Here is an 18717-nt window from a genome sequence, read left to right on the forward strand (position 1 = left end):
GGGGATATACAGAAAGATAGGTCAGCAGTCTATAACGCCAAAGGAGGCATAAGGGTGTGGTTAGGCTCTTTTCTTTTTTCACTACGGTTATTTAGGTAAACATTTTTTTTAATTATACAGAAGAAAGAAAGAAAGAAAAACACGCGCCCAGAGTGGGGACCGAACCCATGCCTTTCGATTACATGTCGAATGCCTTACCAATTCGGCTATCTGGGCGACTGTGTTCTCCTTCACTTTCTGGGCTATTTATATTTACTAGAAGTGTATCTGACGTTTGAGGGTGGTAGCCAGCGCCACTCTGACTACACGGGGAGAAGGGGACCTTCTTTTCAACCCCCGGGGCGTGACGCGAACGTCTACAGCCTGTCATGAGCGGGTTACTGGCGGGAAGCCCTCTTATGCTACCTAGGCATCAAGGCTGCCAAAACCGAGACCCTCGCTAGGCTTTCGCAGAATAATATAGTAAGGATATGAGGGGCTCGTTGGGGATATACAGAAAGATAGGTCAGCAGTCTACAACGCCAAAGGAGGCATAGGGGTGTGGTTAGGCTATTTTCTTTTTTCACTACGGTTAATTAGGTAAACATTTTTTTTAATTATACACAAGAAAGAAAGAAAGAAAAACGCGCCCAGAGTGGGGACCGAACCCACGCCTTTCGATTACATGTCGAATGCCTTACCAATTCGGCTATCTGGGCGACTGTGTTCTCCTTCACTTTCTGGGCTATTTATATTTACTAGAAGTGTACCTGACGCTTGAGGGTGGTAGCCAGCGCCACTCTGACTACACGGGGAGAAGGGGACCTTCTTTTGAAGCGTCAGATACACTTCTAGTAAATATAAATAGCCCAGAACGTGAAAGAGAACACAGTCGCCCAGATAGCCGAATTGGTAAGGCATTCGACATGTAATCGAAAGGCGTGGGTTCGGTCCCCACTCTGGGCGCGTGTTTTTCTTTCTTTCTTTCTTCTGTATAATTAAAAAAAATGTTTACCTAATTAACCGTAGTGAAAAAAGAAAAGAGCCTAACCACACCCCTATGCCGCCTTTGGCGTTGTAGACTGCTGACATATCTTTCTGTATATATATATATATATATATATATATATATATATATATATATGTCAGAACTGAACTGTATTTAAACCCAACGGGGTCTGCACTATTTGTATCTTTGAAAAAGACTGGCCCCGGTCGAAAATTTAGAATAAATATTGTTATGTCTTTCAATTTGACTTCTCTATCTTACTGTTAACCTTATAGCCAGGAACATTTTCTCTTAACTATATATATACATACGGACACACACACACACATATATATATAAAAATATATATATATATATAAATATATATTTACATATATATAGGCCTACGGGTATAAGGTGGGTAATGCCTCACCGCGGGTTTACCCAAGAACAATGCAGACGTTGACGAAGTGCCTGGCGCGCGCCTTGCGCCAGCTCTGTCATGGCCGCAATCTATACCAATAAAAAGAAGTGCCCGACTGACTGACTGACTGTCTCACCAACGCCCAGCCTAAACTGTTAGACCTAGAGACTTGAAATTTCACGAGTTTATTTGCGTCATCGAGTAGGTGCTCACTAAGGCGGGAAGAGAAGGAGGAAAAAACGTTTATTGCTCCCTTTGAACGGGAAGAAAGGAGCGCGGGATGGTTGTCACTCATCCATGGTGGGTGGCGTCCCTAGTCCGGGATGCCATGGCCAGCTGCAGCTCGAATGGCCCTGGTCACCAGGCCACGCTGGTTTTCCAGGACATCGCTACACAGCAGGACCTCCCACTGCTCCTGTGTCGGTGCGATGAATTCAGGTAGTTCGGTGACGCCTTTACACTCTCACACCATGTGGTACAGGGTGTTGGGCGTCGCAGAGCAGAAGTTGCAGTCGTAGCTGAAGAGCGTGGGGTGTATTTTGGACAGCTGTGTGGCGTGCGGAAATGAATTTGTCTGCAGTCTCCGGAATTGTGTGGCTCCTTCTTTGGTTAGCTTCGGGTGGTGTAGCGGGTATCGTCTTCTTGATAACCTGTAGTGCTCTAATATGTCTCTGCTGCGCTTGGGGATGGACGGGTGGTTGTCGTCAGAGTGGTGAGTGCCTATGAGGGTTGAAGCCCGGTTTGAGTGGCCTCGGGCTGCGGTATCTGCCGCTTCATTACCCTCTAAGGACTCGTGACCTGGTGTCCAAATGATATAAATGTCCAGTGGAGTTTTCCGTGCCTTTGAAGCCTTATGTAGTAGATCAAGTGCCATCGCTGAGATACGGCCCTTTTGAAAATTACGGCAGGCCGCTTGCGAGTCGGTGATGACGGTCACCCGGCCTTGGGTATATGGTACTGTGGTGGTGGCAAGCACGACAGCTGTCTCCTCCGCAGAGTCGGTGTCATCTGTGTGGACCGTTGCTGAGCACAACTCATCTCCTTTACCGCTTGTCACACTAACCGCGTACGCCCAGTTGGTTCGTGCCGGGTACCTCGCAGCGTCGACGTATCTTGTTGAGCTGTCTTTGCTGTAGGCTTTTCGCAAGGCCTTGACCCTGGCTTCCCTTCGCCCCTTGTGGTGAACCGAGTGCATGTTGCGTGGGATGTTTTCAACCATGATGTATTCCCTCAAGGCATGGGGGATGCGTCGTTTTTGGTTTTGAGGTCCCACGCTTGGCTCGTAACCGAGGCGGTACAAGGTAGCTCGGCCGGTCGGGGTAAGCTTGAGTCGCTCCATTTGGCTGGCTTTAAGCGCCTCTGTGAGTTCTTGCCATGTGTTGTGAATTCCTTACAGAAAAAGTTTCTCTGTGGAGGTCTTGGCTGGCAGTCCCAGTGCTAATTTGTAGATTTGACGAATTAAAATGTCCAGTTTATTTCAGCAATTTTGAGCCCCAAGTAAGGGGTACCGTAGGTGATTCTGCTAATTACCAGGGCCTGTACCATTCTGATTGTGTCCTCTTCTTTCAACCCGTGTTTTTTGCTTGTTACTCGCCTGATTAAATGGGTTAAGTGGGTGACAGTGTTTTGTAGTTTCTGAAGGGTGGCAGCCCCTGCCCTGTCTTTTCGAAACGTCAGACCCAATACTCGGAGTGTATCGACCTTTGGGATGGTAGGTCCATGAAGCGTCACTTCTGGGTCGGGGGTCTCGGCGGGGGGTCTACCTCTTGTTCACTTGTTGAGTATGAAAAGTTCAGATTTTTCCGGTGCAATAGAGAGCCCACATCTTTTCAGATAGGTTTCCGTACAGTTAACGGCTTCCTGCAGGGCGTCCTGTTGTATGCCTGCTGGACCTTTGGTAGTCCAAAAGGTCAGGTCGTCGGCGTAGATGGCATGCCTGAGACCTGGGATAGCATTTAGCTGGTCAGGTAGGTGCATCATTGATAAATTGAATAGTAATGGCGAGATGACGAAGCCCTGCAGAGTGCCCTTCGCGGTGACGTCGAATTTGTCGCTCCGTAATTTGCCAAGTCCCACGGTTGCCGTGCGATGCGAGAGGGAATCCCTGATGTAATTATAGGCTTTCTCTGCGCAATGGGTAGTCCTCAGGGTTTCAAGTATGGCCGCGTGCGACACGCTGTCAAAAGCCCCTTTGACGTCCAAGGCGAGGATGGTGCTTGTTTGTGAGGTACTTAGGTTGTCTATAACCTCTTCTTTAATTTGTAAGAGGATGTCCTGAGTGGACAAGTTGGGGCGAAATCCATACATGGTGTCAGGGAATCCTTTTTGTCCCTCTGCTGGTTCCTCCATGTGAGATGTAAGCTTGTCTAGCACCATGTGTTCCATTAGTTTGTCCGCGCACGAAGTCAGAGATATTGGCCTAAGGTTGGATATGCCCAAGGGTTTGTTGGGTTTTGGAAGCATGGTGACATCTGCGTGTTTCCACATGGCCGGAAGCCTGCCGCTGTCCCAAATCAGGTTTATTTTCCCAAAGAGATCAACCTTCATCTTTTCGCTGGTATTGCGTAGCATCTTGTTTCTTATTTTGTCTTTTCCCGGGGAGGTGTTTCTCGTGAGCTTGGCCAGTGCAGCATCAAGTTCTGCCCTCGTGAATGGCTGATCAAGTTCTGGGTTGGGGTTTCCATTGCAGTCCGGGTGGGTGACGGCTGTTGACGTGGTTTCCCCCCAAAATTTCTTCTTTGCCGCTTCGAGGACGTCTTTCTCTGTGCCCGGAAAATTGTGAATAAGTCGCTCCACGTTTTTTCTGGTCGTGGACTTTGACTCCGAATGGTATGGAATGAGCGACCTCAAAATGTTCCATGTTCCCCGAGTGCTCAGGGTTCCTTGTAGTTTATCACACAGTTGATTCCAATTTTGTTTTTCTAATTGATTGGCGTACTCTGCTGCTTCTTTTGTTAATAGGGCGATGCGACGTTGCAATTTCTTGTTGCATTTTTGTTTCTTCTACCTTCGGGTAAGGCTTCGTCGAGCTTCCTAAAGGTGTAAGAGGTGGGGATCTGCGTTAGGATTATCTGTCGTAAGTTGAATTTCTTTTGTGTGTTTGTTGGCCTTTTCAACCAATCGTCTGGTCCAGTCTTCGAGATCAAATAATTGATCGTCTTCTTCTACCTCCTCTTCTTCTCTGAAGGATTTCCAATTCGTGATTCGTGCCTTCCCCACCCTGGTAAGTGTCCGGGTATGGTGGTGGTCAATGCTTAGTTGGATAATATAATGATCACTTCCCAGTGTTTCATCCAACCTCATCCACTCTATGTAGGGAATTCCCCTCGAAAATGTCAGGTCTGGAGTAGTGTCTCTAGACACACTGTTGCCGATTCTTGTCGGGCACTGGACATCATTCCAAAGGGTCAGGTGGTGTTGCTGGGCAAAGTTATGTGCTTGCTCTCCTTTCTTTAGTGTTCTACAATATCCCCATGCTACGTGAGGAGCGTTAAAATCACTCAGAACAACAATTTTATGCCCTTTGGTCACTTTGAGGACCGTACGAAAGAATCCATTCAAGTCTCCCAAGTTGTCGGCTGGTGGACTGTATATGTTGAGTAGAAAGAGGCTCTGCAGATTTTTCTTCGATGGTATTATTTCAACGAGCGTGTGTTCCATCCTGTGTTGAATTAGGTGCGGTTGCGTCGTTAGGCTCTTCGAGGTGAGGATGGCAGTGCGGGTCTTGCCTTCGGCAATGTGGGTATCGTAACCTCTGAAGTTAAGGGTTTTTGTTTGGGTTTCCTGCAGGGCCAGAATGTCCGGTTTCTCTTTCTCGCTAAATTGCAACAAATTTTGTCGCTTCTGTTTAATGGTCCTGCAATTCCATTGCCAAATTTTGAGCTTATGCTCCTGATTTGCTTTGTTTCTCTTTTTCTGGGAGTTGTTACTCATCACTTTCGAGCATCTCTTCCATCCTTGCTCCTCTGCTTGGGTAGTTCTTAGGCTTCTTGCGAACTTTTCTCTCTCCTCGGTAGCGGTGACTCGTTTGTCTAGCTCCGATATCTTCGTCACTATTGCTGCCATAGTTTCCTGTATTTTCTGTTGCGTTTCATGGGTTTGCTTCAGAGACTTGTTTATGCTCTGGATCTGCGTTTGGATATTTTGGAAAGTTTCTAAGGCCGTTTGTTGAAATTCGGCGTGGCATTGCTTCGTTTGGGCCTGATCTTGTTACATCTGTGCAATTTCTTTATCTTGTCGGGCTTCTTCTATTTTGATTTGTTGAATATCTTTCATTATTTCTTCTAATTACTTCCACGTCGTAACGTTTTGCTTGATCAATTCTTTGGTTGTTTGCGTGTTCTCTTCCATGGTACGCCGGAGTGCTTCAAAAGGGGCTAGCCATTCAGGCGTGTCTTTCCCTCCTTTGATGTTATTTGCAGTGCAGGATGTAGCAGAAGACAGAGGCGGGAAATGTTTATCCGAGAACACAACTTTGTTAGTGTTCTGCTCGTCACCTCTACTGCAGTCCCTTCTTAAAATCGACCGCGACCTGGACCTCGAGTTTCTTCTGGTTCCCGACTTTGAACGGGATCGCGATCTGCGCCCCGAGGTTAAGCAAGTAGGCGAGCCATTAGTGGTCGCCTTTAGAATGTTCAAAGGCAATGGCTCGGAGCTTATGCTGCTCTTTGAACTGGTAAAGCTGCGGTCTGAGGAGGTTGTCGACCACGGCGCATTGTCCCTCTTCTGTGCCCAAGCCTGTCTGACGTGCAACGGTGGTGGGGCTGGTTTCAGACGCCTCTTGCACTCCTTACTGGCCGTCTCATGAGCTAGATTGCATAGCTTACATTTCGGGTTGCACGTATGATCTGCAGCGGCGGTTCTAGTGCCACATTTGGTGCATACGTCCGGTTTGGGTGATGGGCATAGGTCCTGTCTGTGGCCAATATCACCGCATGCCTTACAGTACAGAATCGATTTGCGGTACGGGCGGCAACGGGCTTCTTCTTCTTCTGCTTCTTTAATACCTGATGGAAAAATGGGAGAGGTTGACGCTTTATAGAAGCGCCGGCTACTCCTTCTCGCGAAAGTTACTGTTCGTAATAGACATTTCAAGAGTCTCAAACTCACTGGCCAGTTCGGCGAAGGCAGCTCTTGCGGGAGAGTTCTTGCAATGATTTATGGAGTCAATGCACACAATTTACTGCAAACACAAATGTGTCCCTGGTGTTCCTTAATAGGAGTCAGCAACTATGGTAGACACTTGATGGTGGTTAGGGGAAACGGGCTATTGTCCCCAATACTTTTACATAAAAGGGCACGTGCGGTCCCTTGAAATGTATTACCGCTGCCGTCGAGTGTCTTGCTGATACGATTTCGTGACGTTCTGCCGCAATGTATTCCATAATGTTTTCATTGGTCAGCCAATCGGTGATTCCTACTACTACTCCCGCACTCGTGTCTGGCAATGGTTTGAGATATGGAGTGAAATTGTGAATGTTCGGGCCCACCTGTAGTTGGGGGATTGCTGTGAGTTGGTTTATCAGCTCCTCATGGGCCGTGCTGACTACAAGCAGGTTCTGGGTCCACTGTACTTGGACAGTGATCTTGCTCACAAAGTCTCGTAGGGGCATGTTCATTGCCTGCGACATGGCAATAGCAGCGTCCGAGTCTTTCCATTTTGCTAGGTTTAACCCGTTTCTGGGCCGATACACGATCTTGTAGTCCGCCTCCGGCAGCACCGGTGACTTAAGGCCCGTGGGTTTCTTCTTCCTTGTTGTTTGCTCCTTCATGTTGCTGTTGCCAGGTGAAGTGCTCCTCTCTGGAAGTTCCTTGTCCTGGGCAGCAGCAGCGGTCATTACCTCCTGTTGTTTTTTCTTCTTGGCAGCGCTCCTTCGGTTAACCTCCTTCATCCACAATGATTGATATATTGTTCTTCCGCTGTCTGCGTCATAGCTCACATGGGTGGTGTTATTCCCGCTTTGGATCATGGTCTCCGCGGCTCCTTATCGCATCTCCTCTTCTTCTCCAGTATGCGCTTCATGGACGACCTGGGTGTTGGTGTTCGCCTTTTGAACTGTCATCTCTTGGATTTCTTGTTCCATCGCGTGCTCTTCATTGCCGGTCATAGTCCTCTCCACCCACCACCGTTTAGTGCATGATCGGGCGACACGTAGACACGTGCGCCTTGCGCCTTGCGCAGCAGCTGGGGGGGTATGTTTCCGACAAGGCCTAGCGACCTTCGCCACTCGCTGATCACTTCCAGCAGCGATTCTTACCAGCAGCATCCACGTACCGGTCAAAGCCTGGTGTCCACGTGTTCCGCTTCACTTGGCGGTTCTGGTGATGCCACTTGACCAGTTGTTATATATACATAGCCCAAAAAATTGCGGAGAAATGCAGGAGCCCATGTATAAGTGCGACTACTCTCCGTGGTACGATGATGATGATCCCTCACTAAGGCAGGTTTTCAGAAATTGCCCTCCTAACCGAAGAAAAGGGAGAAATTGTGGTTTCGCGAATTCGTGATTTTCTCGGTCACCCATTCACATATCGAAGCGCTTTTTGCTGATATAAGTAGCCCTTAAGAATTCCTAAAAAGAAGTTTTTGGATTTCGCCCTAACCTACAACAGCGAGGTGATTCCGCATTCCGGAACTAAAACGGTGTTCTTAAAGATTCTCAACTAAATCTTTCACCGATTCAGTAATCCAACTATTTTTGCTAGAATATGTTACTCATACTCATACTCATAGAACCAGTTTTAAGGATTTCGCTGTGCTACGCCGCTAAAAGGGTCAAATTGTTTTTACAAATGGCACGGCTGATGAGCCAAGAAGGCCCGACAGGTTATGTACACGTGTAGCCAAACTGCTCTTTCAAACGGCTACAGAAGGAAAGGGCACATTCTGATTACGCTGTTAGCGGTCAATTTTTCTTAAAATTTTAAAAATTCCACCATGGAGAGAGTGAAAACGGTAAAATAGTTTTTCAGATATTAATTTTTTTACCGCCCGCCATCTGAGATATCGAACTGATTTTCGTTGGGATAGGCAACTTACTCACGTATCTCAACACTGTTATACAAGATTTTTCAATGACACCTTCCTAATATAGGCAAGCGGGATTTCGGGAAAACACGGTGTTTTTACACTTTCGTAAATAACCACCCAGCCAGTTGATATCTCCCATTCCTTTTTCTTGAAAATGCTGCCCATTTAATTGCCCAAAAACCACTTTCAGGTTTTTGTCCTAACGTGCGGATAAGAAGGCCAGCGAAAGATTTTAATCTGCATTCTTTTGGACGTACAATTCAGTTGCGTTTTCCCGCGTTCGCTTAGCGGTCGCCATCTGTTGACACCTTCGGCAATTACGCGTCTCCCGTTGGAGCAGGTGTCATCTATACCTATAAAAAGAAGTGCCCGACTGACTGACTGACTGACTCATCAACGCCCAGCCTAAACTGTTAGACCTAGAGACTTGAAATTTCACGAGTCTATTTGCGTCATTGTGTAGGTGCTCACTAAGGCGGGTTTTTCAGAAATTGCCCTCCTAACCAAAGAAAAGGGAGAAATTGTGCTTTCGCGAATTCGTGATTTTCTCGGTCACCCATTCACATATAAGCGCTTTTTGCTGATATAAGTAGCCCTTAAGAATACCTAAAAAGTAGTTTTTGGATTTCGCCTTAACCTACAACGGCTAGGTGATTCCGCATTCTGGAACTAAAACGGTGTTGCTAAAGATTCTCAACTAAATCTTTCCCCGATTCAGTAATCCAACTAATTTTTGCTAAAATGTGTTACTCATACAAATGCACAGAACCGTTTTTAAATATTTCGCTCAGCGACGCCGCTAAAAGGGTCAATTTGTTTTTACAAATGACACGGCTGATGAACCAAAAAGGCTTGACAGGTTATGTACACGTGTAGCCAAACTGCTCTTACAAACGGCTACAGATTGCAAGGACACATTCAAATTACGCTGTTGGAGGTTAATATTTCTTAAAATTTTAAAAATTCCACCATGGAGAGAGTGAAAAGCGGTAAAACAGTTTTCCAGATATTAATTTTTTTACCGCCCGCCATCTGAATTATCGAACTGATTTTCGTTGGGATAGGCAACTTACTCACGTATCTCAACACTGTTATACAATATTTTTCAATGACACCTTCCCAATAGGGGCAAGGGGATTTCGGGAAAACACTGTTTTTACACTTTCGTAAATAACCACCCAGCCAGTTGATATCTCCCATTCATTTTTTCTTGAAAATGCTGCCCATTTATTTGCCCAAAAACAACTTTCAGGATTTTGTCCTAACATGCAGATAAGAAGGCCAGCGAGAAATTTTTTAATCTGCATTCTTTTGGACGTAAAATTCAGTTGAGTTTTCCCGCGTTCGCTTAGCGGTCGCCATCTGTTGACACCTTCGGCAATTACGCGTCTCCCGTAGGAGCAGGTGTCATATATCATAAATGTAAAATAGAAAATGTACCAGTAAAAAGCGCAAAGGTTAGCCGTCCGCATCTGCTGGGACTTCCTGCAATCTCGCGCCTCCCGTAGGGAGCCCCTATTACTTATGATAAAACTGTACCGATGAGCATCGTTCATATCTTCTGAGATAGCACTTACTACGAGGAAGAATAGCTCTCACCCCTCCGACCTCCATCATGTGTTCCCAGCGCAATCTCCTGCAGAATTCTAGTTGTGTTTGCAACATGGCCCTCTTCCTCATATCATATTAAGAGTGCAAGCAAACCAAGCTCCTTCTTCCTTCCACTTTTCCAAACCTTGAGCTGTGGGAGAACCTGGTGACTAACAGCGATCTGGATGTCTAGACAATACTTCCTCCAGAGTGAAGGCTGCCCCCTCATCACGTGGCTTTGTGAAATTGGGAACCACTCCCACTTCGCCAGCTCAATAAATCCTTTTTCACTCACTGACTCATTCGTTCAAACGCCCCATCTTGGTGCAATTTGTTTAGCGAGAGTTGGAGTAAAACACGAGTACCAGTCGTTTCACATTACCACGACGCGCCTGCAGTAGGAGCCTATGTATTGACAGCAGGCAGACGCTCCCGAGTGTGTACCGCTTCCCAATGAAGTAGCCTAATATGGCGACTAACAAATACCAATTGCTGTCCCTAATATAATGGCCCACCCGGGCACCGCCGGGTACTACCACTAGTGTACAATAAGTAAATAGACCGGTGCACCCCATGGCATTGTTCGTCTCCCATTTTTTCTGCCGCCAGGTAATATACATACATATATTGTGTCTACTTCTAAACCTATAAAAAGAATTTCCCCGGAATCGAGTCTTTTTACATACGTGAAGTTGAATATTTGGATAACCTAAATTTATTGCGGAATTTCATTTATATACAAATGCATTTTTTATTTATTTACTTCAAGTGATGATGACCGTTGGAAAGCATGGTTGGCGATTGCCTCTTGTCTGTGGCTGCTGTTGCTCCTCCTCGTCCTTGGTGTTGTTTTCACGGCTCTCCACTCATGTAAGTGTCCTGTCAATTAAGAAAAAATGCATAGAAACAAGTATTTCAATCGGGACGTAGTGTGTCATAGAGAAAACGACTCAGCAAAGGTACGGCGAGTGCATCGAGATAGCCTTGCGGGCGGAACTTTACTCTAGCCGAGGTTCCCTTGTCCATTCATGTACTCGGTAGTAGTTCTCATGGCAGAATTATTAGCGAGTAGATTCCTTGCTGTAGAAGCAACACTAAAGTACTGCCCACAAAAAGTGATCAGTAAGGCTTAGGTTCTGGGTCACGCTTTTGTGGTTGAAGATTTCGTGCACAGTATGGAACAGTTTATAAAACTCAACACTGATTTTCAGACAGCCATCAGTCATTTAACATGGCTGCTAGTTTATAAATAATGTTTGCCCGCATGTCTTAGCAGCTTTGATATTGCATGAGCGCCGAATAAGTGCGGGTTGACATCATAAAAACACACTAAAGAACCCTTTAGGTGTCGTACAATTTGTGCCCGTTCCCTTAATAAAAGTAAACTGAAGGAACCCATAACCGTTGCCCAGTTCGAGCACTTTCATTTTGAGTTCTTCGAAAGGACAAACTAACGAACTGTCGTCATCCACGTATCAATCTTATCCCAGATTAAGCAATGAATGTTTCATAAGCATCATTTGGCATTTCTTTACGCAGGGGACGACGATGACGACGAGACTGTGGAGACTCTGTCGTTCACCTACCCTATCCCACGCTTACGCACCTCACCGACACCGATAACCAGCATAAACATTACTCAGGCCGGGAGCTCTCAGCGCGACAAAAACAAACAGCTCTCAACGCGACGAACACTGGTACAAACGTCTGGGCCTCCAAGCACGAATCCCACACCTAAAACTACCACCAATAAACCTATGACATCAATCCAGATGACGGCGACAACGACCACAATGAAAACGAGAACGACACCGAGAACGACAACGAAAACGACAACGAGACCGAGAAGAACAACGAAAACTACAACGACACCGAGAAGGACCGCGACAACGACTAGAACGACAACAAGAAAGACGACACCGAGAAGGACAACGAGAACGACGACGACACCGAGAACAACAACGAAAACTACAACGACACCGAGAAGGACCGCGACAACGACTAGAACGACAACAAGAAAGACGACACCGAGAAGAACAACGAGAACGACGACGACACCGAGAACAACAACGAAAACTACAACGACACCGAGAAGGACCACGACAACTAGAACGACAACAAGAAAGGCGACACCGAGAAGGACAACGAGAACGACAATGACACCGAGAACGACACCGAGAACGACAACGAAAACGACAACGAAAACGAAAACGACAACGAGACCGAGAACGACAACGAAAACTACAACGACACCGAGAAGGACCACGACAACGACTAAAACGACAACAAGAAAGACGACACCGAGAAGGACAACGAGAACGACAACGACACCGAGAACGACGACACCGAGAAGGACAACGAGAACGACAACGACACCAAGAACGACATTGAGAACGACAACGAAAACGACAACGAAAACAAAAACGACAACCAGACCGAGAACGACAACGAAAACTACAACGACGCCGAGAAGGACCACGACAACGACTAGAACGACAACAAGAAAGACGACACCGAGAAGGACAACGAGAACGACAACGACACCGAGAACAACACCGAGAAGGACAACGAAAACGACAACGACACCGAGAACGACAACGAGAACGACTAGAACGACAACAAGAATGAAAACGACACCGAGAATGACAACGAGAACGACTAGAAGGACAACGAGAACGACGACACCGAGAACGACAACGAGAACGACAACGAGAACGACAATGGCACCGAGAACGACAACGAAAACGACAACGACAACGAAAACGACAACGAGACCGAGAACGACAACGAGAACTACAACGAGACCGAGAACGACAACGAGAACTACAACGACACCGAGAAGGACCACGACAACGACTAGAACGACAACAAAAAAGACGACACCGAGAAGGACAACGAGAACGACAACGAAACCGAGAACAACACCGAGAAGGACAACGAAAACGACAACGACACCGAGAACGACAACGAGAACGACTAGAAGGACAACGAGAACGACGACACCGAGAACGACAACGAGAACGACTAGAAGGACAACGAGAACGACGACACCGAGAACGACATCGAAAACGACCACAACGACCACGAGAACGACGACACCCAAAACGACGACAAGAAAAACGACAACGAAAACGACAACGAAAACGACACCGAGAAGGACCACGACAACGACTAGAACGACAACTAGAAAGACGACACCGAGAAGAACAACGAGAACGACAACGACAACGAGAACGACTACAACGACAAAGAGAACGACAACGACTCCAACAACGACAACGACTAAAGCGACAACGACTAAAACGACAACGAGAACGACAACGACACCGACAACAACAACAACTAGAACGACAACGACAACGACAACCAGAACGACAACGACACCGACGACAACGACTAGAACGACAACGACAACTACTAGAACGACAACGACAACGACACCGAAGACGACAACCAGAACGACTACAAAGAGAACGACACCGAGAAAGACAACGACTAGAACCACAACGAGAACGACAACGACACCGACAACGACAACGACAACGACAAGGACAACGACAACGACAACTAGAACGACAACGAGAACGACAACGACAACGACAAGGAGAACGACAACGACAACAACTACGAGGAAGACAACAACAAAAACTACGACAACTACAACTTCGAAACCACGCAGAACGACTCAGCCATACAGAAGTGAGTAGGGTTTTTGTTGGCTTCCAAAAGGCACCACACCCATTCAGGTTATATGAGTCATTAAAACAGCATTCTTTCGTGCCAGAAGGATTGAATATCTAAACGAAATATCTGCTGTCCGCTGTCAGTCTTTATCTAAAACTAATGTCCGCGCGTTTGCTCTCTTCGCTGCAAATGTCGCCGAAAGACGATACTACCCTGCACCTTTACCGCTCAAGGGCCTCTTCTCCCTGTGCTCACTTCTCGTGCTTTTGACTTCCTCTCCCGGTCCTCCCGTGATGAGCGCAAGGGAGGTTTGCTAAATTCAGTCATGTTTTCCACATTCACACTGCTCGCACACTATCTATTGAGACCGCTTCTTTGAGTTAGGCTTCGGGTGCCGCCTCCCGGGCGATCGCGAGCTCTCTTCGCATTTTGGTTCTAAAAGATATTGAACCGGTGCTTACCTGCGATCAAAAATTCAACCCATGTCAATTATCAGTTAAAAGAACGCTGTCAGAATCGTTTATTTTCCGTTCGTCTCTCCATCTGTCGGTCAATCTATCTGAATGTATGTATGTATGTAAGACAGAAATAAGAGTTGGCAGTCAAGAAAACCTCGAAAAGCAAAGGGGAGGACGTGGTAGGTCATTGAAACAGATAAAGAATTTGGAAAAAAAGTAGAGAAAAAATGCCCGCCAGGTGGGATCCGAACCCGCGACCTCCAGAATACCAGTCTGGTGCAATTGGTGTGGTACACCAGACCGGTATTCTGAAGGTAGTGGGTTCGGATCCCACCGGGCAGGCATTTTTTCTCCACTTTCTTTCTTTTGTCCCAAATTCTTTATCTGTTTAAATGACCTACCACATCCTCCCCTTTGCTTTCCGAGGTTTTCTTGACTCCCAACTCTTATTTCGGTCTTATTTTCAACGAGCCTCTCATTTCCCATTCTGATTCGCTGTATGTATGTATGTATGTATGTATGTGTGTGTATGTATGCATGTATGTATGTGTGTATGTGTGTGTATGTATGTATGTCTGTGTTTGTGTATGTATGTATGTATGCAAGTATGCATGTGTTTGTGTGTGTATGTGTGTATGTATGTATGTATGTGTGTGTGTGTATGTATGTAGGTATGTATGTATGAATGTGTGTATGTCATAGGTCGGCAAAAGAGAAAGAACTCACTCAAACTCAATCACAATTTTTTTCATTCACGTTGTACTCAATGAAACTCAGACTCAAAAAGTTCGTCTGTTCACAAAATCACTAGTACTCACTCATCAGATAATCATTTGTAATCATACTCACTTGTACTCAAACTAATTTGTTCTCACGGGTATTCGTACTCAATCTGTACTCATGAGTACTCAATCTTCTGTACTCATGAGTACTACTCATTCTACACTCACGAGTACCTCTAATTCTGCACTCATGAGTACTACTCATTCTGCACTCATGAGTACTACTCATTCTGCACTCATGAGTACTCAATCTGTACTCATGAGTATTTAATTTGTATTACTCACGAATAATCAACTTATCAGCACTGTTAGGTAGGTCGTATCTCGAATGGAAGAATTAATAGAAAAAAATAAAATGTTTAGTTGATTAGAAAAACACAGGTTACATATATATCAGGACAGAGGAAGAAAATGTCTGACGCGGTGCACTCTCTTAGGGCGACTTACTGCGCGAAGGCACGTACATGTGAGAGAGCGAAACGGAACGTAAGCACTCGCGTTGCGTCTGGCGTCTCCACTTGTTTCAGGAATAAAACAACGAGGTCTAGGCCGGCTCGGGCTCAGGGGAGCTCGGGACTTGTCAGTGCGGCCGTGGCCGTAAACTGCGGTTTTGTGCGTGTCTTCGGGTGGCAGCTTTTGTCGTCCGTTTTCGTTTCTGGGCGCGATGATAATCTCGTAATCGTGCTCCGAATCGGAATTGTGTCTGCCCCAAGGCACAATGAAGTGTTCGCGTAGATTGACGTCCGCTCGTATCCAGATCACTGTCTGCTTATTCACAGATGCTCGATACTGGCGTTTTTTTTAAATGCAGAGCATTTCAGTAACTCATGATGTCACCCGCGTTGAGGTCCGTCGTAGTCCGCACTTTCGTTGTCCGCACCCCTCCCCCTACACTATATAAAAAAGATACTATCCGGCGCCTGGTTTCGATCCCTTAAGCCTGCGGGCGGAACGCAATGTACATGGTGCTCTACCCACTGCGCCACAAAGCCGACACAGAATGGGAGGCTACGAACGCGCCTTATATCCTTGACTCATTCAAACTATGTCAAGAAGCTGCTGATACAACACATTCACTACCACCAACTCCCCAAACACTAAACGTTAACGCAATACACCCACCCCCTATGCGACGCGTTTACTGGAGTCCCCCTCGCGGGGAGACGGGCTCGATTTTTTGTTGTTCCGGATACTAGAAACTTCGTTAAGGGGGTGTTCGTCTCGTTGATTTTCGGTGAATTTCAAATCTGTTTGATTTTATTGTGTGTGTTCGGTGGAATTCCCTTCGTCAGACCTTAACTTGACAGTGTTTACGGCGTTGCGATAGTCGCGCCGCTTCCGTCGGGGATTGTGTCCGTGTAGCTCGTCGCGTGCTTGATGCATGTGGGGGCGTAGACGTCCGGTTTGTCCGGTGGCGAGCTGCGTTGTGTAGGGATGGTATAGTTCGGCGCGTTGAGGACGTTGCTTGAATTGTCGTGTTCGTTGTGTGTGGGCCTGGAGCCGTTTGGCTTTTAAATGCAGAGCATTTCAGTAACTCACGATGTCACCCGCTTTGACGTCCGTAGGCGTCCGTAGTCGTAGTCCGCACCCCTCCCCATACACTATATAAAAAAAATACTATCCGGCGCCTGGTTTCGATCCCTCGACCCTGCGGGCGGAACGCAATGTACATGGTGCTCTACCCACTGCGCCACAAAGCCGACACAGAATGGGAGGCTACGAACGCGCCTTATATCCTTGACTCATTCAAATTACTGCTGACGAGCGCTCTCTCGTCAGCAGTTGCCACAAGTGCAACAACATTAACGTAACGCAAACTACTTAACGTCGTGCGCCCCCGGAAATGCTCTGCATTTGATAGTGCCCCTCGCGAGGGGGATGTTTCACTGCGTCGCCGTGCGAACAGTTTGCCATTATATTCGTTTAGTGTGCTGTAGCGTGGCGGTTTCGTAGGGTGGCATGACTGATCGGTCAAGGTCGTTGCAGCTCCGTGCTCGCAGTCGCAGTGGTTGTTTCGGAAGTGAAACCGTTGTGGTGCTGAAGCAGGCGTGGTTCATGCCGTCCGTTAGGTCCCACATTCCTAGGCGTCGCAAGCGTGACTTCATCGTTAGGGCATTCGATGCCTTCATCTGGATCGGGTTCATTTGTTTCCGTTCTTGCCGTGTCCGTGTCGTCGCTCAAGCCCTCGTCTTTTGCCCGTTGTTTCGAGAATGCTATAATCGCTATCTCTCCCATACAAGCAGGCTCCGTTCGTCCCGAGTCCGATTGCTCGCGGTTGCGTCCTCTTGTACGAAATGGTGTTTGTCGTGTGAGTCTCGGCCGGGGCGTGGGTGCCGGGGATCTTGTTCGTTCTAGCTCGCACATGCCGCATGCGCTCGCCGTGTCGTTGCTCGTTGACGGACCTACCTGCACGAGTGTTATGTCGTTCGTCCACTGGACATCGGGCTGGGGCAGCGGGTGTGGAGAGCTCGTACGTTCCGGTAGGGTTGAACTGCGTGCGCTGGGTCTATTGTTGCTTGTGGCCAGGTGATTTCTGCGGTTGTAACATTCACTGACCAAGTCCGGATAGCAGCAGTGGGAGCGGAGGATGTCACGAATAGTAGTTTCCTCGGTGTGTGCTGGATTGGTGGCGTTCTGTGCGCTGTGCATTTCGTTCGCCGTGGTCAGCTCTACTGGTTCAAGTTGGATGTCGTTCGTCGCCTCTGGTGCGTTTCGTGCGCTGTGCGTATCGTTTTATCTAGGAAACCGGTTGTTCGCCAAGTATGGTGCATTTCGGCCGCCGTGCGTCTTGTTCGCTTGTCGTTGCCATATCCGCCAATCCGGATGTGATGTCGTTAGTTGCGTGGACCGGCGCCGGGACAGCACGAGCAAAAAATGTACGTACTGGCTCCGTTGCGTTCCGTGCTCTCAGCGTTCCGTTCGTGTACGTCTGTACCGGAATAGCGGGTGCCAGGAAAGTGGTGCCTTCTGGATCGTGCACGCTGCGTACGTTGCGCGTCTCGTTGCTCGTTGCTGGAATAACCTGCGAGTGGGCGATGTAGCAGAGCAACGTGTGTTCGTTATCTCGCCAGAAATGCACTGACCTTCGATGCATTTCCGTAATCGTGGCCATTACCTGGGAGAGGTCCGGTGAGCACGCAATCACAATTTTGCATGCGTCGTCTCCTTCATGTGCGTGCCGTCGTGAATTCTGCCTGTGTCCGGACCTCGCGCAGTCCAGGCACAGTGGGAAATGTGCGGCCGGCTCTCGCCAGTTGTCTCTGAAAACTTTCTCGTTCATCACGCACTCTTAACAACTGACGTGATCATATTGTCAAGTTTCTTAAGATCGTTTTGTCGTACCTTGAGATAGGGTCTCAAGGTATGGTTGATATAGTCTCAATGCAGCTGATGACGAAGGCCTGCACTAGGCGTAGCGTCTTGCATTCCTGGAGGCCCCCGTGTTTGCCTGATAATCGACCGATCATGCGGCTGATTTGTTCACACGTTTATTTAAGTTTGTTAGGGGCAATACGTTATTGCATTTGTTATTACTCTCTCCTAAAACGTCCACCGTACGTTTAACACAGCTAGGAATGCACAATACGATCACTGAGCTCATAGAGGCTCAGTACACGAGTAAAATTATGCGACTGTCAATGACAACTACTGGCAGGCAGGCCCTTGAAGATCTCCGCATCGCTTTACCTCCTACCACTGAAGACAGAGCGGACATCCCTGCCCCTTGGCGCCGCAAACTAATCGTTAAACCTCTGCCCCGTAATATGCATCCTGACCTAAAC

At 47.3% G+C, this 18717-nt stretch overlaps 1 protein-coding gene and 1 pseudogene across 1 annotated transcript; both read left to right on the forward strand.

The window, feature by feature from the left end:
* The first annotated feature begins 7402 nt into the window (after positions 1 to 7402).
* On the forward strand, positions 7403 to 12324 carry LOC144139704 (uncharacterized). The gene is given in 2 exon segments (XM_077671990.1): positions 7403 to 7426; positions 11909 to 12324. Coding segments are annotated over 2 exon segments (405 nt in total). The 3' UTR covers positions 12290 to 12324.
* A 298-nt stretch (positions 12325 to 12622) lies between these two features.
* On the forward strand, positions 12623 to 13297 carry LOC144139706 (uncharacterized; annotated as a pseudogene).
* The last annotated feature ends 5420 nt before the right edge of the window (positions 13298 to 18717 follow it).

The sequence above is a fragment of the Haemaphysalis longicornis genome, unplaced genomic scaffold, assembly GCF_048455015.1.
Source record: "Haemaphysalis longicornis isolate Haplotype H1 unplaced genomic scaffold, Haemaphysalis longicornis Haplotype H1 scaffold_5, whole genome shotgun sequence".
In the NCBI taxonomy this organism is placed as follows: Eukaryota; Metazoa; Arthropoda; class Arachnida; order Ixodida; family Ixodidae; genus Haemaphysalis; species Haemaphysalis longicornis.